The sequence below is a fragment of the Camarhynchus parvulus genome, chromosome 17 (assembly GCF_901933205.1).
Source record: "Camarhynchus parvulus chromosome 17, STF_HiC, whole genome shotgun sequence".
Classification (NCBI taxonomy): Eukaryota; Metazoa; Chordata; class Aves; order Passeriformes; family Thraupidae; genus Camarhynchus; species Camarhynchus parvulus.
The window spans coordinates 891,563-917,606 of record NC_044587.1 but is presented as its reverse complement, the minus strand read 5'-3'; the positions used below and the strand labels follow the sequence as shown (position 1 = coordinate 917,606).

General features: G+C 47.4%; 1 protein-coding gene across 3 annotated transcripts in view; it reads right to left on the bottom strand.

Moving 5' to 3' along the window:
• NR6A1 (nuclear receptor subfamily 6 group A member 1) overlaps nt 1-25,014 on the bottom strand; it is a 59,761-nt gene extending 34,747 nt beyond the window's left edge. For all 3 annotated transcript variants that reach the window (XM_030961231.1, XM_030961229.1, XM_030961232.1), the window contains exon 1: nt 24,969-25,014. In XM_030961231.1, the coding sequence (XP_030817091.1) occupies nt 24,969-25,011 (43 nt within the window). In that variant the 5' untranslated portion in view covers nt 25,012-25,014. The remainder of the gene's footprint in view (nt 1-24,968) is intronic.
• Nucleotides 25,015-26,044: the final 1,030 nt, after the last annotated feature.

Below are 26,044 nucleotides of genomic sequence, written 5' to 3'. Positions count from 1 at the left end.
TGAAGGCCAGGGACAGATAAGAGAGAAGACAGAGGAGATAAAGCAGCTGGCAACAAGAGAGCAAGACTGATTGGGATGAGGTGTAGATAGCCAGACTTTCCTAAATCCCTGGTATTTGAGCAGTACTGTGGTACAGAACAGCAAGAAAACAGAGGTTGGAAGCTGCACATAATTACAACTGTGTTTAGCTAAGTGTGTTTCCTGTGGAGCTCACAGAGCACGGCTGCACTCAAAGCTGGTGTGTTGATATCAGCCCTCCTTTGTCCCTAAAGAGGGAAATTATACCTCTGATTTGTATATAAAGTTCAATAGCTGCTAATGGCTATGCTTGAGCTGCAGACAGAGCTGCAGGCTGGCATCTCCAGGAGTCAATTCCTACGAAGGGTTAGTACATTAAGAGATTTTACAAAGAGGGAGAGTTCAGCAGCCAGGAGACAGGGAGAAGTGAAAACAAGCCAGGGAGGGCTGTGCAGGGGCAGCCCGGTGAGGCCTGGCTGGGGGAGCGGGCTCGGTGGGACGGGACCCGTGTGCCCCTTGGTCTGTCTGATGAGTGCCAGCCCTGCCCACAGCAACGCAGCCAGGTGATCACTAAGGTCCGGTGGGACGGGACCCGTGTGTCCCTTGGTCTGTCTGATGAGTGCCAGCCCTGCCCACAGCAACGCAGCCAGGTGATCACTAAGGTCCGGTGGGACGGGACCCGTGTGTCCCTTGGTCTGTCTGATGAGTGCCAGCCCTGCCCACAGCAATGCAGATGATCGCTAAGGTCCGTTCGAGCCCAAGCCGTCCCATGATTCTATGACCCAACTCCTGCTGGAGTTCCAGAGCTGCGTGCACGTGGCAGGGCTCGGGAGAAGGAGGAAAGCACCGTGATAGCCATCACATGGGCAGGAGACACCGCAGCAGTGCGGATGAGCAGCAGGGATGGGATGTGTGACCGCAGCCCGCAGCGATGGACGGAGGAGAGCTCCTCTGGGAACTGCCGGCACCGGCAAGGGTTAACGGGGCAGCTCCGGGCACGGCGCTGCACGCAGGGGCACACGTGCACAGCACCATCTAACGAACAGAGAACATGCCAAATGCTGCGGGTGAATTGCCTTTCCCGAGCAGACCTGTGTAGTACCTACTTTAAGCACAGCCCGGTTCATACATATGCGATGTTCTTCACAAACACCCGCGCGGTGCGGGGAACAATCCCGTGGATGAGGATGCAGAAGGAGGTCACGATTCTCCGGGAATGTCTCCGGGAATGTCTCCGGGAGCGGAGGGAGCGGAGGGAGCGGAGGGAGCCCGCACCGCACGCGATCCCGATCCCGCCCGGCCCGGCCCCGCTGCCCTGACCCAGTTTCCCGCAGCATTTCTGCATAGCGACAGAGGTCCGGGCAGGACAGCGGCACCTCCCAGCCCGCGGCATTCTCCGTGTCCTGCCGCTTCCATTGGATGTGCCCGGCCTTTACACAGGCATTGCACATGAGTGTCAGTAAACACAGGAAGAGAAGGAATTAGAACAACAACAAAAATCCTGTTCTCGTTCACAGAATACCCCTCGGAAGTAGATACAGGGCTGTGAGAGTGGCAACATGAATATCCATCCCATGGATCCTCCTTGGGAGAAGCCTGGCAGTTCCATTCTGGCCAAAAAGCTCTTTTAAAGGGACTTTGCTCCTTTCTGGCTCATCTGAGCATTCCTGTTGCCCTGAACCATTCCTGCCCTTTCACTTCCACCAAAAGGAATCCTATTTATTGAGCCACCCAGAAGATTACAATTCCTTCATTACCCCCAGCCAAAGCTCTGACGCTGTGAGGAAATGCATTTTCCCACCCCAAGCCCCACACCCTGCATGTACTGTCCTATTTCCTACTCCCTCAGTCCCTACGGAATTACAGTGTATTGACTGCAGATATACTGGCAGTTCTGATGTCATCTCCATGCTTTTTCTTTTTAATTTTTTTTCCTAGGTGAAGCATCTTTATTTCTTCTGCTCTGAAATTTTGTGCTGAAACTTTAACAAGCCAAAAATCTTTTCAATGGGAAATTTCACAAACGGAGGATTATGACTTCAGCTCCAGAATAAGCAGCAGGAGCAGATGGAACTCTTCAGAAACAATGATTCCATTTTCATGCAAATTTCCTTAGTAGTTAAAAAAAGACGACGAAGAAAAAAAAAACCCACCAAGATATCAGAATGGTCTCTAAATGGAAGAGTTTTGAATGATGCTAAAAGCAAAGGGCTGGTAGCTCTCCAGAGTCCGAAGCATTTTAGCGGCAGCCAGGGTGAAAAAAAACCGTGACAAACTAAACCCAGACTCCATCTCCACTCAGAGTCAGGATAAGGGAAAGGGAAAATGGAGTGCATGTGTATTTTAGTTTTTATGATTTTCAACATCCTCGCCTTTGTGCTAATGCACACTTCAGAGCTAATTCTTATGCTCTTTAGGAGCACAGGCTTCATTCATGAAGCAGCATGACAAAAATTCTTTATCCACTTGATGACTACAGAAGGTGACAGGCACCGAGAAGCAGCCAGCCACGGGGACCCTGGCAGAGTGCTAACCTGCAGCGTCCTCCTCGGAGGACAGCGCTCCCCTGATTGCAGGAACACAGGCATGCATATTTCATAGCCCAAGTGTGGAAACAGAGCCAATTCTTTTGTTATTAATACTGGCAGCATACCCTAAAAAACAAATAACGCACAGGGTTAGCAAACCCTGTTTCTGGCTCTTCTACTGACTTTTTACTCAGTTTTGGTCTTGTGCCTTACTTTCCCCCTTGTGTTTACTCCCCAGGCGAGAGAATTCGAGCTGCTCCCTCTCTCAGCATGGTGAGCACAACTGGCTCTGCCCAGCAGAGTGACTGTGGCACACTGTGGTGCCAGCCACTGTCCTGAGGCGCACACAGCCCACACGGTGTGGGAGTAAAGGCAATACTTGGGCAGGCCCAGGGGTTCCACTCTCACAGGCCACTTTCACGCTGAGGTTCCAAAGCCAGGAGGATGAGCAGGAATGCAGCAGCCCTGCGCTGTTTGTCAGGGGAATGTGCAGCCAGGCCCCTCCTGGCAGAGCTGCAGCCACCAGGACAACTCCTTCAGACCAGCCCTCCAAACCCAGGCATCCCTCCTGCCACAGCTGCTCCCTGATGCTGCTCCTGGAGTTTTGCAGTGAGGCTTCACAAATGCCTATCAATTCTATCAAACAATTTCTATCTCGCTCAGTTTCACATTGATATTTTAAATTAATTTTATCCTTCCTTTTTCATGTAAAAGGGATACAAATTTGGCTTCAAATAAGGCTGCCAAGAGTAAAGGCCTCTGAGCCATGTGTTCAATACCAAGAATATGTCTGTTTAATCCCATTCTACCTACACTTATCCCTTTCATCATGTCACTGGTCAAATCTTTTCACTTTGAATTTGCTCTCAAACTGAATCTCTTTCCTTCCTCATCAAGTTAGATGGATTTAAGCAATGACAGCTACCAAAAGGACAGGGCACATACAAAATAACTCCAAAAATGGGCTCAAAAGGTTTATTTTCAATCTCTTCCCTTGCTTACTTCTTAGCAGAGGATGTAAAGAAACAATTTCCTCACTTAATCCCTCCTTGACCCAAATTAACTTTTTCCAAACTATTCTCTTAAATAATTTCTTTATAGTCTTGCCTGAACTGACTTGACAATAGGCACATCTCAGTCTCCCAAGGAAAGGAAGAGAACAGCAATGCAGAGGGATAAGAAGATAATTTAGTTGGTCCGACCAGCATGGCCTCATTGAGAACGTGCTTTAAAGTGTTTTATTCTGTCCTCCCATACTGGGGTGGTGGAAGAGGGAGGTTCAGATTAACACTCTGGATTTCTCTTTATTTCTCAATAAAGATGACACAGGAGGGAAAAAAGACATGTATCCTTTAAGCCCCCACTTCTTCAGCTGCTGGTCTTTGTGGTAGGAAGGGAAATGAGACCCATCTGCCCTGGGTCTTGCCTGTCTGGATCAGCACACTGGATCTGACCAAACTTGTGGGAAGTCTTCCTTCCTCCCTCCCCTATCTTTTCACAGCCTTTCTCCAGGATGGGAGCTGCCAGAAAGACTCGAGGATAACTGGGGGAAGCACAAGGGAGCACCGGCATTGCCTCTCCTTTAGATGCCTGAACGGATTTCCATCGCTTTTTCATTTTGACTTGGGTAAATTCTGAGCAGCAGTAACACAAAGTTGATGACAGCACTGTAAAATGGCTGAAAGGCTGAAAAGTGGGTCAACCCCCACCTCGTGCCCCCAGCCCCATCAGCACTGACAGGGTCCTGCAGGGCCCAGCTCGGCTCGGAGGAACGGCCGCGGCTGCAGTGCCCTTGCCCGGGGAACTCGCTCTCCACGGCTGCTCCAGCAGCTCACTTCCCAATGGGAAATGATGTTTTCCACGGATTTAGTGAAACATGGTTCTAATTTAGCAATCTCCATGTTCATCCTACTGAGCAGGACTGAGTGTTTTGAGAATGAGAGCAAAATAATTAGGACGAGCCTCAAAATATTCAAGTGACTCAAACATTTGAAGATCACCTCTGATGTGGGGACAGAAGGAGGCACCTGGAGATTGGCATGTGGTTGTGCTTATACACTGTGCCAAAACCCTGCTCCCTTTTCCAGACCCTAACATTTCATGTTTGAGGACTTCTACAGTATTTCTGCTAATCTTAAAATGGGTTCCATAGCTGTTCAGATATCTTGTAAAGCCCACATCACCCTCAAAAACGATCCTATGGGTTAATTTTTATTTTTCATAAATATGATCAAAGATACTATGTGTTCTTCAGTCAGAAGCCCACTCTTACCTCAGCAAGCACCAAAATACATATTTTAACAACTGCATTAACTGTGCTTCAGGAGTGTAACTACATGAGTCAAGAAATGAAAGACAATCCTCAGAAGAGGAGGCAGATAGGAAGCTGTCTGGGAGCTGGAGAAAGTACTACAAAGGTGATTGTGGGCAGAATGGACAGCAGACAGGAGTTATCTCCTTCACACTCATGCCAGGGAGGTGGGAACCTCTTCATCCACATCAATGGCAGCTGCGTGACAGTGATATGAGCCTGGGTCACCATTAAAGCAGCATGTCAAGCTTTTTTTTTTTCTTTTTCTTTCCAAATTGCTTCCTTTTGGATGAGTTCCATGTAACTGTCATTTGTTTCCTCATTCCATTTTCATCTTCCATTTATGCACTCATCCAGCCCTTGAGGGGGAATTCTACAGAAATCCGTGTCAAGAATGCCCACAAGGGCCCTCTGACCCACCCCTCCCAGTCCTCGTGTCCCTGCTAATGACATCATAGCACAGCTGAAAAACTCAACAAACTGACCAGCAAAGGGCAGGAATTGCCACCGTGGCTCCTTGCCTTCATCCCTCACCTGCAGCTGCCCCTGTGCCCTGCCCCAGGGTGCTGGGGCTGCCAGACTACCAAAGCACAGGAACCCAGAACCAGCAGTGCTTGCTGCAGTGGTTACTGAAAGCATTTTAACAGCAGCAAAACACAGAGTGAGAACAGTGCAGTGTCAGAGAATGAGAATCTGTCCCACGGGAGAGGGTCGTGGGTCAGAAGGGAGCTCAGGAGTCACCCAGTCCAAACTCCCACCAAGGAGGGTGTCCAGGGCTTTGGACTCCCCTCTCAAAATGTACTCAGAGAAGAGGAAAAGGTCAGCGACTGAAAAAAGCAGAGGAAAAAAAAGGCTAAGAAACCTGGAAGAGAATGAGAAAATACAACACAGACATTGATTTGTCCCCACTGCTCAGCCCTGAGTTCCCTCTGAGAACACTTGACAGAAACAAAGTTAGTGCATTTTACTGCAACTCCAGAGACATGCCAGTGTCTTGTTTCACTGTCCTAGCACAGGGAAGGGATGCAGACCAGTTGTGGGAGCAGCTCTGAGTTTTGTCAGGGTCAAACCGCTGGAACTGGCAAAGTAGTGCAGTTCATTCATCATCAGGTGGTCTCATTGAGAATGTGCTTAAAAGTGTTTTATTCTGTCCTGCCACAGAAACGGCAACGGCTGCTCTCACTGTGCTGAAGAATGGAAAGGAAACAACCACAAGTGGAAAATCTCCTAGATGAACGTGTGGTTGAGGGCAATGCAGCCGCAGGGGTTCGGAAAGGCTGTCCCGCCGCCCGAGGGGACAACCCCGAGCTCCGCCAGGAGCCACAGCGCTCCTCAAAGGCGCTGGAGCCGCTCTCCGACACCTTTTAGGTGCCTCACAGTGCGCACGCGGAGCGGCCCCGCGGTGCTGCCCGCTGTGCCCGTGCCGGCGGCGGGGCCGCGCCGTGACCCAGTTTCCCAGTGGCCCAGAACGCCCGGGGATAACCCGGGCGGGGGCTGGGGGCCGGCGGACCAGGCCCAGGCACCGCCCGCCGGGCCCGGGTGACAGCCCGCGGCACGGCCGGCGGCGGGGGCGGGCGGGGCCGGGCCCGCGGTGCGGCCGGGGGCGTGAGGCGCGGCGGCGCCGCGGGGCAGGTGCGGGCCGGGCCCGCCCGGCACCCAAACAAGCGCGGCCCTGCGCCCGCCGCCGGGGCGGGACGGACCCTCCGGGGCGCGGGCGCGGCCCAATCGCCGCCCGGCCCCGCGCTGCCGCAGCCAATGGGCGCGGCGGCGGCGCGCACGTGACGGCGCGCGCGGCCGCCCGTCAGCGGGCGCTATATATCGGGGCGGGGGGCGCGGGCGGCGGCGGCCGCGGGGCTCGGCGGGTCCGGCCGCCGCTCCCGCCCCGCCCGCGCCGCGCCGGGGCCGCCGGTCAGCGGCGGGAGCCGCCGGGCCGTCCGCACCGCCGCCAACTTGGGGGACAGCGAGCCCAGCGCGGAGCCGAACCCGGGAGCGCCCCGCCAGGTAAGACGTTAATCCGAGTCCCGGCGGGCCGGGGGTAGCCGCCGGGGGGGCGGGGGTCGCGCTGCGCCCCGACCTGCCGCCAGTTGTTTTTTTTTTTATTATTTATATTTTATTTTTCCAGTCTCATTTCTGCACGTGCTCCTTTGTTCTCCAACAGAAGCGCTTTTTTTTTTTTCATATATGTGTGTATATATATATATATCCGTTAATGTAACGCAGCTGGAGCAGCCGCTCCCCGCCGGTACCGGGGGAGGGGGAACAGGCAGTAGCTCCCCCTTACCCCCCCCTCTCCCCTCCCCGCTTTATTCCCTCCTCCCCCGAAGAAGAAGGAGAAACTCGAGCGATTCCGCGGCGCTGGAAGTTGCTCGCGGGTCCGGGTCGGTAACCAGACACGCGTGTCGCCCGAGGGCTGGCGGGGAGGAACTGAGCCAGACGGGGACACAAAGGAGGGGGGCAGCCCCAGACACGCCGTCCCCGCCCCGCGGCGGCAGCGCCCGGCACCGCCGAGACCCGGGCGGGGACGGCGAGCGGGGAGAGAGAGAGAGGATGCCCCCGGTCCCCCTTTTGTCTGGCTCCGGTGGCACCTGCGGGGGCGAGCGCTCGGCCGCCCCGCCCGCGGACCCTATCGCGACCGGCGACGGATTAGCGACAGTTGCGGTCGGGGAGGGCTGAGACGGCCCCGGCTCGGCGGCTTGGTTTTGTGGCCATGCAGGGCTCGGTTCCATAAGCCTCATGTTAATTAACAAAATCATTAAAAATACAAAAAGAACTGCAATAAAATGAGCCCCGACGTGCAGAATTCCACCAACTCTTGCTCCATCACACGCGGAATTTTTATCGTAACTTGCTCTGAAAGAAATTTAACATATTTGCTCCCAGACTGTCGACAGTGATTAGCTGTGCCGATTGCAGTGAACTCAATACAATATCTAAAAGAAATTTAATGTATTTGCTCCCCCAAACCATCTGCAGTGATTTACTGTGACGATTGCAATGGGCTGTGTATATGATATCCAAAAGAAATTTATTTTCTCCCAAAATCCTCTGCAGTGGTGCTTAGGCTTCTGTGCATGATAAAAGATGTTCAGTACACACTTAAAAATCTGGTATTTTCTAAGGAAATAATTTTCATAAACTTTTCCTATCGTTTCCTCAGCAAAAACAACCCATTATGAAAGCTCTAAGTAGAATTCTTCCACAAGTTTAGCAAGTTGAGAAGGGGACGATTTGCCCTCCTTGTTTTGTCCAGGAATGTGAGATAGCATATTTTAAAAGTTAATAAGTATTAAAAGCCACGAGGAGCATCAAAAGTGTATTTCCAAGTGGCATGCTGGCCGCGGCGCGGAGCAGCCACGCAGCGCCTGCAGCTCCACGCAGAGCAGAGGTTATTCACATGGCTGTTCCAGAAACTCCATTCATATCTCTGACTACCTGGATTTGAATAGAAACCAGACAGCAATTCTTTGGTCCCAGCCACTATTCGCCCCGCTGGACAATAGAGATTTGTTAGCACACAGGCACAAGCCCTGGGACACAAAGCTGGAGGCAGCAGAGATAGGGGCTTCACTGCACAGGAAATTACAGCTTTTGATGCACTGTTGGCAGGTCTGTCGGTTCAGAACAGCAACATGCCTGTGCCATGTTTAAGAGCTCCTGACTGCCATTTTTAACCACCTAGAATGTCATAAAAGCTTTATTGTCGCAGTACATAAAATCATGAAGTCTATATGGTTACTTTTCAGCTGCCCTGGGTCTGGAAGGCAGAAGCATGATCTGGCTGGAGATTTTAATTTGGGGAGGAGGAATGGGGGAGAATTAGAATTTGAGAACAAAAAAACCTCAAAGTGTTTATAAAAGCTGAGATTTGTTACCGAGGCAGCTGATGTCCAGCCTGAGAGGGGGTGATGTTCTAATGGACTTGGTTTAGTGGTGGCTGTAAGGGGACGTGGCTGGGCAGCTTATTTCATCTTAAAAGGTCCAGTAAATTTACTCCATGCAGCTCCAGTACCAGCTGTGGAGAAGAACATTGTTCAGTTGTGTCAACTTGGCAAACACAAAAATAAATAAGAAAAACCAAACTGCTCGGTGTCTGGTACCTCCCATTTCCCCTACTTTCCCCCCAGTCTGGAGTTAAAATGAGAACTGCTCGGAGACTGGGCTTTAATCTGCTGATTGGAGCCAATGAGCAGAAATTATCGAGATTAGAAAACCAACCAGCAGGTTTTATTAGCTGAGAAGCCAGCCCCTCGCTGTGCGCGGCGCCGCGCGCGGGCTCGGGGCGCTCCTCGCCCAAAGAGCGGCAGCCTTGGGGCTGGTCCTGCTCTCTTTTTGTGTTTTTCCATAAATCCTACCTCCCCTACCACCTCAGAGCCAGATGAAATTCCCGGTCCAGCGGGGTTTTGGGCTGTTAGAATTCCGCCAGGCACACAGTGTGAGGGTGTCTCTAGGTGCGAGCCTCGCTGCAGCACCAGCGGGATGACTTGGCTCTTCTTCACCCAGGAAAAACAATGAAAGTGAGAGTTGGGTACTGCAGCTGGGAATTGTGTGTGTTTGGTATGAACTGCAGCAATACAAAGCATCATAAAATACAGAAACAGACGTTGGGCTGTTTACTGCTGTTAAGCATGTTTTTATCAGCACAGTCCTGGTGTGGAACTCAGGAAAAGGGGAAGAGTTTTAAAGTAAGGAAGGTCCATGTTCCAGGGAGACACCTGAGAGAGCAGTGCTAATGCCCTGCACCAGCCCACGAGGCAGATGATGGACCTGCTTCCACTGGTCCTGAGCAAAGAAGGACAAAAAAAGGCTGGATGACTAAAAGAACACACTTCTAAAAAATGTGCTTCTTGTATGACTGACAAGGGCTCGTACATGTGAGGGGCCAGCTCATGGAATTTTCAGCTGTTACTTCAGAACATTAAAAATATAAATGTGAATGAATGTAAATACTTTTCACAGGAGTCAGTTTTGTCTGAGCAATTATATAACTTCCTTGAATTCTCTTCCTCATGGAGTACAATGCCTTGGGTGTATTAGTTCTCAGCAGAACTTAGCTTGATTGTAATCTAGCCCAATTCTTATCACCTATTTTGATTTTTTCTTTTCTTGCTGGTACTAACAAGCCCAGAAGGACCTACCTAAAGTAGGCCTTTGAACAAAAACATTATTATTTTATAATGTTAAGGATATTGATGCTCTATCTACAACACACTTTTAGATGAAATTCTATGGTATTCTTAATGTGCAGCAACCTTTTCTGTTACCTGTACGACTGCTAATACTTAATATTCATCCAGATGCTAATGTTAAAACCTACCCCTTGAAAGTGCTGTCTAAAAAAAAATGTGCTGAAAAGTTAAATTCAGTCCTTGCAACTGGGTCGTAAGATTTTGAGTACCTGTTAAGCACATAGTTCTGAATGGAAACCAGACCATTCTAGGTAGGCAAAAAGCACTTCTGCTCAATCCAAACAAACACAAGGGGAATGTCTGGGCATGACCTGCCCCCAACAACATCCGCAGACTCAGCCTGGACACGGCAATAATCCCATCAGGCATGTAAGAAAAGGATGCTGATGGCTCTTCTCATGTGGTCAGGGTTTATTTAAACTGCACATAGAAATAACAGATAATTCCAAAGTCAGTGTGCACAACTCCAGCTACAACTGTTCTAAGGGAAAGCTTATAAAGCCTGAAGCACTGTCACAAGCACTAACAGCCTTGGAAGTTGCAGCAGATGCAGAAGAGCAGCGCGTGCATAATCCAACCATTAATAGATGGTATTGCATTACAGGGTTGGTTGCCAATAAAAATGTGTCAGGTATGCTGAGATCTCACAATACACTTGGCAATTTAACAAAAAATGTGGAATCCTAAGAATTTCATTTTATCTTAATAATAGCCAGCAGATGCTGTAATCGTTTCAGACCCACAGTGTTGATTAACAGTGCTCAACAGTTTCAAATGTTAAGAACTCAAAAGATAACAATTGGGTGTTTTGATACAAGGATAACATGGAAGCATGCGTTTCCCTAAGAAGCAGCACGGACATACAGACGGATGACATCACCTTTTCAAACAGGCTTCAGTCATTCCTGCCCTCCCTGAGAGTAGCTCAAACCATCTGCAGCTGCCCTGTACCATAACACAAAGAAATGAACCCCACTGCCAGCAGTGACCTGGGTAAAACTGCACATTTCTGAGTGCTGAGTGCTGCATCTCAAACCCAGGAACCCTCCTGCATTAGCAATTGTGTGGGAATGAATATTGCAGGAAGCCTGGGAATGGGAATTCTGCTGCCTGGTAGCAGGTCCCTTTGCACCACAGCAGCTTTGGGATCCTGCACAGTTTGGGTTTGCAGCACCACACTGCTCAGCCCTGCAGTTACCCTGGTGCTCCCCTGGGAAAGGCCAGGCTCTGTGCGATGGATGAGCACGGGCAGCACGTGGAGCATTAACGTGTCCCCTGATGGCACTGCCCCCAGCTCAGAGCTGCTCCAGCACTGGGGACAGGGGCTGTGTGCTCTGGGGGCTCCAGCCCAGGCAGGGGACAGGGGCTCTGTGCCCTGGGTGCTCCAGCACTGGGGACAGGCACTGCTGATCCAGTGCAGCCACATTGGAACGCAGTGAGTCCAGCACTGCATCAATCCCCAAAATTCTATCAATACATTTACTGATTCTCAATTTGGTAACCAAATCAGTTTATAATTCTCTTAGAAAATACCTTGTCATGAGTATTCAAGGCTTTCCTACTTGGCTTTCTCCAAGCTTTGAGCACACATTACTTGAGCACTAGAGCACACATCTATCCCTCTGTTCCCGTGTACAAGTCCACAGTGTCTCTGTAAGTAGTGCTACATCTTGAGTCTGGTGTCATGAACAAAAAGGATTCATCTGTCTAGGAGCAGAAGCGGTCAGGGTTTCACCACGCACTGCAATTCCCAATCTCCCATATTTACATTTCCAGCTGCACGCACGCCAGTGCCCTGGAGTGGCAGCAGCTCCATTTACATAACCAGGGCTGGGTACCCCGGGGCTCCTGCTGGAGCCAAGCCCCCAGTGCAGGCCCGGAGAGAGCTCTCACCCTCTGAGAAGGCTGCTCCTCCCTGGGGAGGCTGGGGGAGCCCACCAGGGCAGCCATGGTACAGAGGGTGCTGATGTGACAGACAGAAAACCCTCCCCTGCAACTGGCTGTGATGAGTGGCTCTTCCTACTCAGATTCATCTCTTTAGGTAGAGCCTCAAATTCAGACTGTTAAGATGATCAACACATTGGCAGACAAGGTTCACATTAAAAAGGTCCTAGTTACAAAACAGAATACATTCAAGTTTGCCATATATTATTTTCTGCTAAAGATTTAAATATCATGTGGCTTTAGCTTTCTTTCTGTTCACTGAATATCAAGGTCAATTAGGAATGATGTCTGGCTAGTACTCTCAGAGCAGATTAGACAGTTGCATCAAAAACTAGGACCATGTATAGGTCATCTGTTACTGTGACCTAGATTTCTGAGAATCTGTTCAATTTGTTTTATTGAAAATGTGATCCTTTCTCAGTTCTGTTTCTCATAGCAAACCTTTCTGTAATAGCAGAAAATAGCTTTATTAGATACTTAGAGACATTGCTTACTACTTCTGCTAAGACACAAAGAAAATCAAATCCATGCAGCAGACCTGTGCCTGTCATCCATTTAATTTTAAAATAAGGTTCTGAAAGGCTTATGCCTTATAATCTAAAGCATTTGGTCCACATGGCAAATACTAAGCAGTCTGAAATACATAATAGCTTAGCTCCAGCTTTGTTTGCCCTATTTAATTCATTTTTTGCCTTCAGTAACCAGTGTGTAGATGCAATATTTCTGCCATCTACTTTGGAAAAGAAGGAAGTGCTGAAATATGTGAGTGAGGCTGTTTTGTCTGCACCTGTGAGGCTTTGTGGTGCCCTGGGAGGAGAGTTGGTGTGGACTGCCCAGATCCAGACGTCCCTCCCAGCCCCTCCTGTTTACTGAGGATAAGGATGGTGCTGTCTGAATCCTGACACTTCACAGTACATCCACCTATGCTTGCTGGGTCGTCATTCTGAAACCACATAAAAGCAGATTTCCATTTGGAACATTTTAGCCAAATTTCCTCTCCTCTCACAGCTCTTAATTGTTCCGGTAGAGAGCAATTACTAGAACAGAGCCCGTGCAAACCCCGTGCTGGTGGTGTAAGTACTGGTGAGAGGGAAGACAAGGAGGTGTATCTTAAAATATTAGAAACCATTTTCTAAACACCAGTGAGTTCAGTGTAAAGAAAAACAACTATAAAAATCTTGAAGTGACTGCAGAACTCACAATCCAAAGACCATCAACCAAATTTGAGCATTACCATCATCATCAGTCTCTGTGGCTTTATCATGCTGGGGCACAAAGCACACCTGGAACACCTGTGCTCTCATCACACCCCAGGACAAAAGGTCAGTCATACAATCAAACATCGGGAGAAAGGGCACCAGAAAACAAAATATGCCAGTAGGTTGAGATTCACAAATGAAAATCTGTGGTATGTCCCTCCCTCCCTCACACGTCAATCTTAGGAAATCTGTTCCCATTTTTTCAAAATTCTAAAGCCAGTTCTACCAACTCATCTGAATTTTATACTACTTTCATATTCAAACTTCTATGTGCATCTCACAGCACACCGGGACCAATTTATTTTATAGGCAAGATAAAACCCTGCAATATTTGGTGACGTTATCCAAAGATCATTCTTCTAAATGAACATAAGTACATTTTCTCCTTTTTGTTTCACATGATGGCTGCATTTAAATAGGCTAAATGTATAATTCAGAGAAGAATGGCAGAGTCCTGCCCACCTGGGGGTCATATTCACATCCATCCAATATTTAAAAGCACGCAAAAGCAAAGAAATTAAATATATAAGAGGTGGGGGAGGAAGTTGTTTCTTCCAACGGAATATTTGCCTGGTAACCAGATAGAAGAGACCGCCTCTTTTTTTACCCCCAAATCACAGTTAGTTCTACAAGTCTTTGAAGACACTTCTATTTTAAATGTTAACACCTGAAGGAGCAGTTCAAGATGTGCTGAGCCACACACAGTGGGAGGAAAGTCTCACAGAAACACAGCTGAAGCTCTGAAGCCAACACTGCACGTTCAGACCACCATTCAGTAAACAAGGCTGAATGAATTTGGTGTGAGAATGGGAAAAAAGAGCAAGGAAACACAGGAAATCCATCTGTGGTGTGGATGGCACCGTGCTGAGGGCGTGATGTTTCCCTGTCAGCCCAGAGCACGTCCATCCAGGCCTTGTGGTACTGCTGGGGCTGACTGGGAGTGACCACGGCCAGAGGATGGGAGCAGGACCTTGCAGAGGCTCAGTGACATCAGGGCACCTGTCCTGTGTGGCAGCACCCGCTCAGCTCAAGGAGGACACTCCTCATGGAAAGAATAACACACGTCTGGCTAAGCCAGGTGTTGGCAAGGGATAAGAAATCTCATAACCTTTGCGAGGAGGAGAGGGAGAAAGCCATGTAAGGATTCATTTTCCTGTTCATTACAATGTCATCATCATGTCATTTTCTTTGCTTCCGTTCTATACAGTTACTGGAAGTAAAATTTTATTGCGGTGAGTGTATTGTGAAATGGAGTCTTACAGGGTGGCACATAAAACTGACCCAGAGGTGCCACACTGCCAAAACTAAGCCAAAAAGTGAGATTTTACAGGTATTTCTTCTGAGAAGAACTTCAAATCTTGAAGTCTATCAGATGAGAATTGCTGGATCATAAAGATGAAAACCAGGAACTAATTATCTTCAAAGGGACAGTTATCAACGAATCACGAGGAGACATTATGATTATGAAAAGCAAATCCTCCATTTGATCCCTCTCCATCCATACTGCTTCCCAAGCAGATAACCTAAGCTTTATCCATATGGAATTGCTAATATTCCAAACAGGGAATCAAATATAAAAGTCCCAATTAGCATATTTGAAAAAACTCTGTATTTTTCTAGTGTTGCGCATGATCAGTGTGTGAACAGGGACACATGGCAGCAGTTCCAGGGGGGTCACGTCCCTGGTCTGAAGTCACAGGAAGCCATCTCAACAAAACAGACCTCAGATTTTTCTCCCAATTACTTTGAACCATGTTTTCCCCATGTTTGCCTATTACAAGTGCAGGTTCTGGGCACATCTTCAGTATCTCCCATGGGAAAACTGAAGTGATTGCTGTGAAACACACCCAGGGGCAGGCATCATGCTGGGGTCAGCCCACCCAATGCACTGCTCACCAAAGCCAAGGAGACCTTCACTCCAAAGCCAGGGTTCTCTGACATCATCCAGCTACATTATCCATGCAGAAACAATGACAAGGGAACCGCAGCTGGACTCGTGGGAGCAGCAGGAGAACCAGTGGTGCTTCCTGCCCTCCCTGCCCTGGCAAAGACTGGTCCAGCTCCTTCCAACCTCAGCACAACAGGGCAATGCTCTGCCACACAGGAACTGATTTTTGTGAAAACTGTCAGACTGATGACTCTGCCAGCAATTTCTAAAAAGCTAAAAGAAGGAAAACAATCTCAGTAACAGAATCGTCTGCATTTAGGATCATCTCTCTCCTTCCCAAAACAGGCACAGGAACTATGCCTGAATTCACAGCTAATGGGAAATCTTTTGATCTTCACAGACACAAAGCTGCCAGCCAAGAAGAGCAGTCAGCACAGGGGGACCTTCTGAAGAAGCACTTATCCTAAATTCACCACCAGCATAAATGCAGCACATCCTGGGTCTGGAGCAGCGCAGTCCTCAGTGATGGAGACCTGTGAGCATGTTTAATACAGCAGAAAAGACAAGGTTATTTATATCTCACAAAGCTGCTTACCCAGCGTTAGATGTGCCCAGCCATAGTGCAGCTGCAGGAATCCATCAGGAGGACACCTGAGATTCCTCTCCATTAAAAGTGATGGATCTAACACAGCCAATCATCCTCATGGCAACAAATGTTATCTTAAAAGACAGGGGATAAAAGTTCACAGGGAAGCTGTGCAAATTCATGAAAAGAAAAATGCATTCCTGGTGACTGAACGCACAGAAGTCTGTCTCCAGGAGTCTGTGTGTTGAAAAATGTCTGGAAGACAGGAGATGATTAGCAGGAAATATGCAAGCTTCTCCTCCTTGTAGCGTTCTCCAAACATCCATTAGCCACTGGTTTGATTTTATTTTAAGAGTCAGAACTGCTTTATTGATTACAGCCAACAGCTGCAATTCAGCAGTGGTCCCAGACATCTAAAATAGTTTTTTCCCAACAAAGACAATTTCTGAAGTTCTGTGAAATGAGATGACGACACCATTACTGAGACATCCTGGGCTGAGGTCATTTTGTTCCAGTCCAGGTACAAACAGTTCAAAAATGGAGCTCCCTCCAAACCCATCCCTGCCACCACCCTTGGGTGCTGGGGAGCTCTTGCAGTGCTGAAGGAGCTCCTGGTGCCCTCCCAGCCTGCTTGGGGGAGACTGTGCCCAGCCCTTGGGGAAATGTGGTGTGGGGCAGGCAGGGCTGGAGACATCACGTGCTGATCCCTTCACTTGCACAGCACAGGGCAGTGAGCTGGCTCTAATCCTGTCACTCCTGGCTAAGTAGGTCAGCAAGGAAGCCCCTGCCCATGGCTGTGTCTTCCAGCCCCAAATTTGACAACTATTTCCTTTAGGAGGTCACAGGAGATGGAGAGTTTGATTCTGAGAGCTTGTGTGTTTGTTCTAGAAACATAAAACAAGTTTCACTTCAAAAATGCATCTATTTCACCATTTTGATAGCTCAGAAAGAGTTTGGTGAAGCACCTAAAAAAACACAGGGCATTGCATTACTCAAGCTGGGATGTCAGATTGCAAGAACATTCAGAGTACCTCATTCATAAATGCCTGATTTTAAAATATTTGGGGAAAAAAATCATAACCAAAATAATTTTACTTTACTTTTCAGTTGAAATCACTTGCTGAGTCTTAGCCCAGCATTTTTCAAGCCCGAGTGTCTAATTTTCTTGCAAAATCACATCCCAACAGGTCAAAAAAGCTTTCCACTCTTTCATATGCTCTTGAAACACAAGTTGGTGCCTTAAGTTTCTGAAGACTCAAGCCATTTTTCCCTGCTAACACCCACTGCCAAGGTTCTGCTTCCTGCTGTGAAGCCAGACCCATTCCCAACGCCAGGACAGGGTTGCTGTGCTCTGACTGGCTCAGTTGTGCAGGTAAAGATGTCAGGAGACAGGACAGAACTCCTGAACCTTCACTGGTTTCCCTCAGAGAACCTGATTTTCCTGGTGACAGTCTTTAATTGCTCTCCACTGAAAACTTTCAGAAACCTGCTCAGCTCAGTGATGTCTTCAGGGCAGCCTGCGCCAGAACTGGCTAAAGCATCCATCCTTTCAGCACTTTCAGGAGAACTAGGTGCAGATGCACCAGCCTGTGCTGCTGTTCAACATTTCATTGTTTGCACAGTAGTAGGAGTCAGATTGTGCACACACATGCAGTTAATTATCTCCATGGCAAGAACTGTTCATGGGCCCAGCCCTGTATCCTCACACATGGTCTGTATTCCCTGTTCCCAAACATGGAACTTTGCATTCACTTGCACTTGATTTATCTAGAGATCCAAATCTGTGTCACTCTTCTGCCTAAAACCCCAAACCTGCTCATATGGGATATACTGTGTTTCCCCCAGGCCTAAAGCCATGCTCTAGGATGTGGCCAAGTCATTCTAAGGCTGCGCCAACTGGATCAAGTTCCCACTTGGAATTGCATTTAGACCTCCCCATTTGTCATTTGTTAATCCTTTTAACATTTGCCACAGCAGATTTGTATCATACCAGTTTAAATTGTCATTTGGTATTAAGTCAAACACCTTACAAAAGTCCAGGGTATGTTGCATCCACAAGCAGGCTTGTCAACTTAGAATGAGATTAAAAGAACTTGATCAGTCCTCCCTAAATCACTGGCAACTGGTACTAACAGCATTTCTCCCAGGTCCCAGAAGAGCTCTGCATCTGTTTTCTCTAGGATCATCATCACAGCACTGTGTTCTAAAAGGGCAAATGGAACAGATTGGTGACTTTGTCCCCCAGATTTATGTAGCCCCCAGACTTGTCACATAGTAGTCCCAAGGAATTTTTGGACAGTTAAAAATAACCTCCAGTGCTCACTGTAGAAGACTGCTGAATCTGAGTGTTTGGCCGTGGCACTGCTAATTAAACACTCACCCCAATTTCAGTGAAACAGCAATAACTAAAATTACTGGCAGCAATTCCATGCTCTTGTCTCCCCAAGGGGTATTTGCATGCTTACCCTGCTGAAGTCATTTACCTCAACAAAGAAAACACATTTTTATAATACAATTAAAGCTTGTTCCAGGACAAAGCAATTGTGCTTGCACATGGCATTTCTGTGGATGCTCCAGGCAGGCAGGAAGACTCTGTCATGTGCTGAGGACAATCCTGGCCCCAGTTTCCTCACTGGGGTCACACACCTCCCTCATGAGAGTCACAGCTACAGCACAGGGGTGGGAGGAAAAGGGAAGCTGTTTTACTACAAGATGCATATGTAAAATTTATTTAGTGATACTTTAGGGCAGTGCTGTTGGGATTCCTGCCCTGCTAAATAAAACCCTTATTGTGAGGAGCCAGTAGAATGATTGGATTAGGGTGTAAGAATTGTTCAGGCACCATAAATACAAAGAGCACAAGAAACATGCACCAAATTAACTCAATCCTGAACAGCTACCTCTTACAAACAGGTTAGCCACTGTGTTTCAGGGTTTGTATGCAAATTTTGAAGAAACCATTTTCTTCATACAGCAAGCCATTCTCCACTGTAATTTGAAAGAACCCCCGTGTGCTCCCGATGTTCAATACTTCAATTAATAGAAAAGGTCTTGTTCAGCAGGCACTGCCTGCTGCCTGGTGGCCTTACAGGGCCCCAGCTTACAAGGTGTTCATGCAGAGAACAGAGCTGGCTCTCAGGGACCCCTGTCAGCATCTGGGGAGGGTCCACTTCATGCTTTTTCACAACAAAAAATAATAATTAAGGAATTGCAATAGAGGTGGCAGCTGTCAGGTCTAGTTTCAGTGCTTCCTAGGTGAAAGAAGTCTGAGGGAAAGGAAGGTATGCTGAAGGTTCATGCAGACCATCACTTTTGGAGTGTGCCTTGCACATATTGCCCATTACAGTTTCCAGAGAGCTATTTTATAATTTCAGAGTCTGTCCAAAAAATCTGATGGAGAGCTTTGAACTTTGCAAAGGGGAAGGAGTGTGCAGCCAGGATATAGAAATAACATGTACAGTTTAACTTACAGTAGAAATTCAGGCTCTGAAATTGTGAAACAAGAAGATGAAAGTTCCTACCTCGAAGGTCACTGGAGGGATAAAGGAGGAAGAAGTAGTAAATTGAGAAGAAAGCCTCTCTCACAATGTCATTTAAATATAAACACACTGTTTTGGTCTGTTAAAACCAAAATTTCATGCTTGACTTGAACTGAGTTTCCCTGATTTATGTTATACCTACCACATGTAGTCACCCTTCACACTGGGACACTCCTGAGGCTTAACACTCCAGGCTGAGCACTGCTTGTGATTAATTCAAATTGTCTTTGTTCTTTCCACCAGCTCCTACTCCAAATGATGGCAAGAAAAAGGTGAGACTAATTTTTGGAGAATTCTTTTGATTTTCAGTATCAGCTGATGTTTAATGATTCCATTAAAATCAATCAGTTTAAGTGCAGGCTACAATCTGTATTCCTGAGCAAGATTGCTTCAAGTACTTTACTAGACAATACACTTACTGTTCAATTACATGTATCAGCACAGGATATTCTGAGAGAAACTGCTGGATCCCTACAACAAGAGAAAACACTCCGAATTTAAAGCAACTTTCCAGCATTTAAGCAATAAATTATCCCCACTGACTCTGTAGGCCCACTGCACTCATAGCAAAGTTATTTCAGATACAGCAGCAGATTTACTTTTTAACAAACAAACTGCAAATAAGTCATCCCTGTGGAACCATGCAAGCCAAGTGGAAAAGGTGAAGATAATTAGATGCAATATAGAGATTTAAAGAGACTAAACCCCTTTTTCCTCTTTTTAGGGGAAAGAAGAGCAGGGACAGGCGCTGTGGAAACACAGACATCATTACTCCACTAAGCAGATCCCCTTCTCTCACTTCTGTTGTTTTAGCACTGTGGGTGAGCCCCCACCCCCAGTTTTTTTTCCAAGTGAACTTTATAAAGAAATCTGAATCATTATAAACATCCTTAGTGCTCCTATTGAGAACCTGCATATCCACAAGAGGAAAGGCTTTTCCACAACTGCAACTCCAATATATTCAAAGCTGGTTTAAGAAATACTGAGTGAACTCAGCATCCATAACCAGAGTGTTACACTTCTGCAATTCATTAGTCCTCGAGGTTCCATTCCGTAATTAAAATACTTTGCAGTTTAAGCCTTTACAATAAAGAATGTGCAGTCCTCAGCAGTGTTTCCACTGCCAGTCTATGGAAAACATATGCATGGAAAATCTGTACAGTGCATGTGCACAGTCATCTTTGGATAGCTTCAGTGAACATTCAACGCTGTCGGTGAGTTTGAGAACTAGAAAAAACCATCGACCGTTGACTGTACCTTGAGGTTTATCACAAACCCTCTGTTCAATGGAGAGCCTGAACCTTCAGAGATTTCACATGTGGTTGCCATTAGCAGGTCATGATTTACAGATTATATTAAGAGCTACAGAGGTTGAGTTTTTCCAGTTCTGCTTTCTCTAAAAGTGAATTGGTGTATAAGAGATGCTTGTTTTCTCTTAAAAAAAAAAGAATTAAAGCTTTATACTAGCACAGAATTTCTGCAGAACGGACTATAAGAGATCAATGGAAGGTTTTGTATGGGCAGCACAAAAGCAGGAACGTATCCACACCATATGGGACACTTGGAAACAAATCTGAGCATGGTATATATTGAAAATAGCAGAATATAGGCCAGACCAGGAGGGAAACCTTTCCATTTGGGCTGGCAACTTGAGCTTTGCTGGAGAAAGCTTTGGAATGTCCGTTCATTGCTCCCAGGAACCTGCAGTTGATTCCAGCAGCTGCTCACCGGGTGAGGGGCGGCTCCTCCCGGGCAGCTCCAGCTGCTCCCAGCGCTCAGGCTGTCACCCCGCAGCCAGGCAAGCAGGAAACAGCCTTCCCTTCCAAGGCACACAACCAGGGGCTTGGGCACCTCAGTGGCACCCACGTGGAACCTCCTCCAGCCCAGCTGGCTGCCCAGGACTGCAGCCTCTGGCAGCAGGAGCCTTCACAAGGTTGCAGGCACTTGTTCTGCCTGTCCAGGGACTGCAGAATCCATGAATAAGGGAAGACCCAAAGCACGTGCCAGGGAATTTTGTCTTGGGCTGCTCTGGAGTGAAGCACCATCGCAGTGCCGTGGCATCTTCAGCATCTAATGGCTGCAATCAACATTCATTGCTGTCGGTGGGTTTTCATTGCTATCAACTCACTGATCAATGAATGCAAACTGCGGACCAGCCAGCCAAGGACCTCCTGCTCTGATGGCCAGGGGGCCTGGCCAGCAGGAAAAGTGACACCTCTGTCAAAGAAATGCTCTGCCCAAGTTCTGCCTCCCAAAACTGTGTAAGACTGAGCCATTGTCCCACCAAAGGAGTTCAGGACACATCATCCAGCTCCTTCAAGAGCAAATCTGAGTAATTAAGAAATAATTAAGAAATGCACAGGGATTTTTAAAGGAGCACGACAGTTGAGGAACTAATTCAGTTTTAATAAAAGTGACACCCAATTGGTAAATCCATCAGTAAAGCATAAACCTACAGCTTTACCAGGTTATAGGAAATTAAACTTCCTCCTGAGTGAGCCAAGCTATGGAACAGCACTGGTCCTACAAAGTGACCAGTGAGAGATGAAAAGGGACTGAACTGTGGGGCTTTGGATTGACAGGGGTGAGAATGGGAGGAAACAAAGCAGAAAATAGTGCTTTAAGGTACTGCTGCAGAGAACGTTCTCCAGGGCTGTGCTGGGCAGGGCCAGCTTCAGTTCTGCTGGAAGGGTGAGGAGCTGGAGCTGACTGCCTGGGGCAGGCAGGGACCTTCCTGCTCTGCAGCTGTGCAGGGAGGAGCAGACACCTCTCTGCATGGCAGACAGACTGACACTGCCCTGAGACACAGGAGCAGCCTCTCAGCTGCCCTCCAAGTACTTCTGCATGGCTGGCATGACATACCTGCTGCAGAAATGCCCCTGGCTCTGGACAGGGTGGGCAGGAAAGGGAGGAGGCTCCTGTGGTGCAGGGATGGTGGATCTCCCTCTGCTCAGCAGTGGTGTCAGTCAATCCCCTGGGCAGTAAAGGCTCCAAGCACTTCTCCTACGCCTTGTTTGCTCCTCCAGTTGCTCACAGGATTATCCTGAAGGAGCCTGTTCAGACATGCTGTGCTGCTATCCCACAGGAACCGTGTCCCTCTGTACAGCTCAAGTCAGAACAGCTCACCAAGGACTTCTAAACTCCAGTTTGGTGAATATTCAAAATATGTCTGCTTGCTCTGTTCAGAGACTTAAAGTTGTTCAATTTTACACAAGAACAGCTCCACCAAGTTCAACAACTACACACTAAACAGACTGAACTTTGCAAAAGTGCCATTTTAGGAAAAATCTGCCCTCTCCCTGGGTCTGATAGCAAAGAGACCTTTTCAGTCACCCACAGCAAGCCCTTCCACTGACAGCCCGGGTAAGTGTGGTGGCTTGGGACAGGGAATTTACCACAGCAGTGTAACAGTGAGCAGCCCGAAAGCATGCCTGCCAGATTGTTTTAACATTATGAAAACAAGACAAATGACTCATTTTTGATGCAGTTTGACATTCTCCCTTTGAAATCTCAAAATTTTCAGCATGCTTGGCAGACTCATTCGGAAGTGAGAGTGCACAATTTGGATTTTTTCCAGAGACATGTTACGTGATGTACAAGAAAGCACTTTTGTGTTATTTTAAATAGACATTTCAGCCAACTGGTTTTCCTCATGTATACCTGCATGAAGGTAGAAAATACAGAAGCCCTGACAGAGGTGTTCATCTTTACTGCAAGGACATGTGAAAGTAATTCACTGCAATTACTCTGAATAAGACATTTCAGACAAACAGGGGAAATTACAGTAAAGGGGCCATTACCCCAGTTTGCCAATGCACGACAAGCCAAAGGCTTGAGCACACATTCCACACCTCTCAAATGCTCTGCATGTACAAATAGGATTAAAATTTGGGTTCCTACTTGGCTGTAAGAAATCCTCCAGAATTTTTTTTTTTGCTTTAATTTTGGTAAGGAAGACAGCAAGGGAAAAAAACTAAGGAAAGACAGGCACGTTCAGAATGTTTTTAAATCCATGCTTGAGAAGCTTCAGATGTTTGTGTCAGCAAGTGTTTGCTGCCTAGCAGAGGCACCACCCCGCAGATGTGCCTGCCTGGGGCACATCAGGGTGACACTGAGCACAGCACACTCGGTGCTGCCACCACAGCCAGGGCACAGCTGGGGCTGGGGACAGTGGGCACCTGCCCAGGAGGAGCTCCAGGGCTCATCCATCCCCAGCAGAGGCCACGAGGGCTGGCTCATGGTCCTGACTGAGCAGTGGCCACCAGCGCTGAGCGGTGATCGAGAGACAGGAAGACATCAAAAGAACTCGAGGAGCTTGGTTTATTTAGTTTATCAAAAGTTTATATAAATATCTCCATAGGGAACAGACAAGCATTTTTCATTTTAGCAAAAGATAACAGACACGAAAGCTGTAGCTAGACAAATGCAGACTGGCAGTAACATACAGTTATTTAAGGGGGGAAGGAGGGTCAGTCAGCTCATGGTGGACAGCCCTGCCCTTTTTCTGCTGATACATTCTGCTGGGAGAATACTATGGGAAATTTAGTTATGTTTTAATACCTGTCAATGCACAGGAGTAAATATGAGCTGTATCAGGCCACAAAGGTTCAACAGAGTATTAGCCAATGTATCATCACAAACTATACGTGTCTCTAGATGACAAATGATTCTACATATGCATGTGAAATTACCTGTTTCTATATAAAAGTGATAAGCTGCATGAAAACCTAGCTAAATACCAACATAGATGTGTTTTATTAATCACCAGGCAAATAAGTGCACACATGTTCACAGCTCAGAGCCTACCATGCATGCACTCCACAGGGCTGCTCTCACTATAAAGGAAGGAACCAGATTTTCACTCCCATCACACAGGAACCACAGTTCTCCAATAAAAGTAAGTGCAAGTCCACCAGCACAAAGGCACGTGGAAAGGACCATGTCCTGGCTCTGGGAGGCTTTCAGCAGTTGTGAACATCTGAGCATTACTTTGAAATGAGCTGCCAGTTCAAAGTCTGCCACATTTGAAAAATCCGCAGAGTTCCCAAACAATGAGATGAAAAGTTGCTCTCAATGAGGGGCTCTCAGCCCTGTGAAGCACACGGTTTCCCAGTCCCTCCAGTCTCACATGGGCCTGTTGCCATCTAGTGGATTCCCACCGACCAGTCCCGCCGCACAGCAAATGCCACTAGATGGAGTGTTAAGAAGGAATTCTGAATTCCTACTTTTTTAGGTGTCCAGCAGCTCGGGTTTTCAAAGTCTCAAAAAGTTACAGGCCCAGAATTACCCTGAAATTGAGGAGTATTTCACCAACTGCTCTCAGTTGCATGAGAAATTTCAGGCTATAGATTTTCAAGTATTATAATGAAACACTACAGAAAAAGACTCCCATGTCAACGTAATTTACATCACCTCAGGGGTTTCTATCACTCGTGCAGGCATCTCCTTCACTGAGATATCTCTGCTGGCAACAGATCTTACTGAGACCGGATTCTGCTGGTGTAAATAGTGATGTACAGACCTGGTCTGTGCTACTTTAGAGAGAAACACCTCATCAGCTCTCAGCTATGGGAATCCTCATTTCCATATATAAGCATCAGCTGTAAAAGTTCTCCAAGTCTCTACCATGGAGTATCAATTCACATTTCTGGATTACCTCAGAATGAGAAATTCTACCCCGTCCCACATGGCAAGAAAAGGGGTACTTACTGCCCACGGAGTTCACAGGGAGGACAGGAGAGGAGGAACTCATCTGCTCCACATCTGTAGCTAATGGGAAAGTGAAAATGAGAAAGATGTGATGTGCATGTTACTGAGAAGGTTTTACTTTGAAAACTTTCATTTACACTGAAATTGAATACGCATGTCTTCAGTCACCCGAGGAAGCTGCTTTGAGGAGCAGGTAATTTTAACAGCATCAGCCTCCCCCTCTCAAGGTATTTCTGTCATACACATTATCTGTAGATCCACTTCTCTCAGCAGTCATATTAGTAATTTATAACTTGTGATGGTTTGAGACTATCAATTCAGAGCAACTTCCAGCACAAAGAAAGTCTAAATTACATCAGGTTTAAACTGTATGCAGAGCCTTACTGTGGAATGAAAGGACATGATGATCTCCCATCTGTGGCCAGTGAACCTTCAAAAGATTCCTGATCAGAAGAGAGATCCTCTTCCAAAGGCTGGCAAGCTGCTGGAATTTGATCTGGAGCAGCATCAGAAACAAGTGTCTTTAAGCACAAGACACTCCAAAGCTTTATTTTCTAGCAGCTGAAAGAAGAAACAGAACTTCCTGCCTGTGTCTGCCAGTGAAAACCCTCAAAGTCAGAACGTGATCAAAAACAAATGCCAGATTGCCCTCTGTGTTTTGGAAAGGATCCACCTTTCCAGGACTCAAACCAGGAGAAAACCATCGTGCACTAACAGGGTCAGTGTTAACCCAAGATTAGGTACAGCCAAGATGCATTCTTTGGGCTTGATCTCTCCCAAAAGACCACAGCCCCTCTCAGCACATCACCACCAACACCCAAGCCAAGCAGCTCAGTCTCCATCTCTGTGATTTTGGTGCTGGTAGGTCCCACATAATTATATATTCTGGAACTCTTGTTTAGCTCTAAGACCCAATGAATGCACGCTACAAGTTTGCATTCCTAACCACAGAACACAGCCCCAGGAGCACAACTCCAGCCCACGCCTGGCTTTGCTGCCAGCCCAAATCCTGCCTTTCACATTCTTGCAATTCCCATTTCTGGGGCTGCAGGCAGTTCCCTGAGGACCACTGTTTA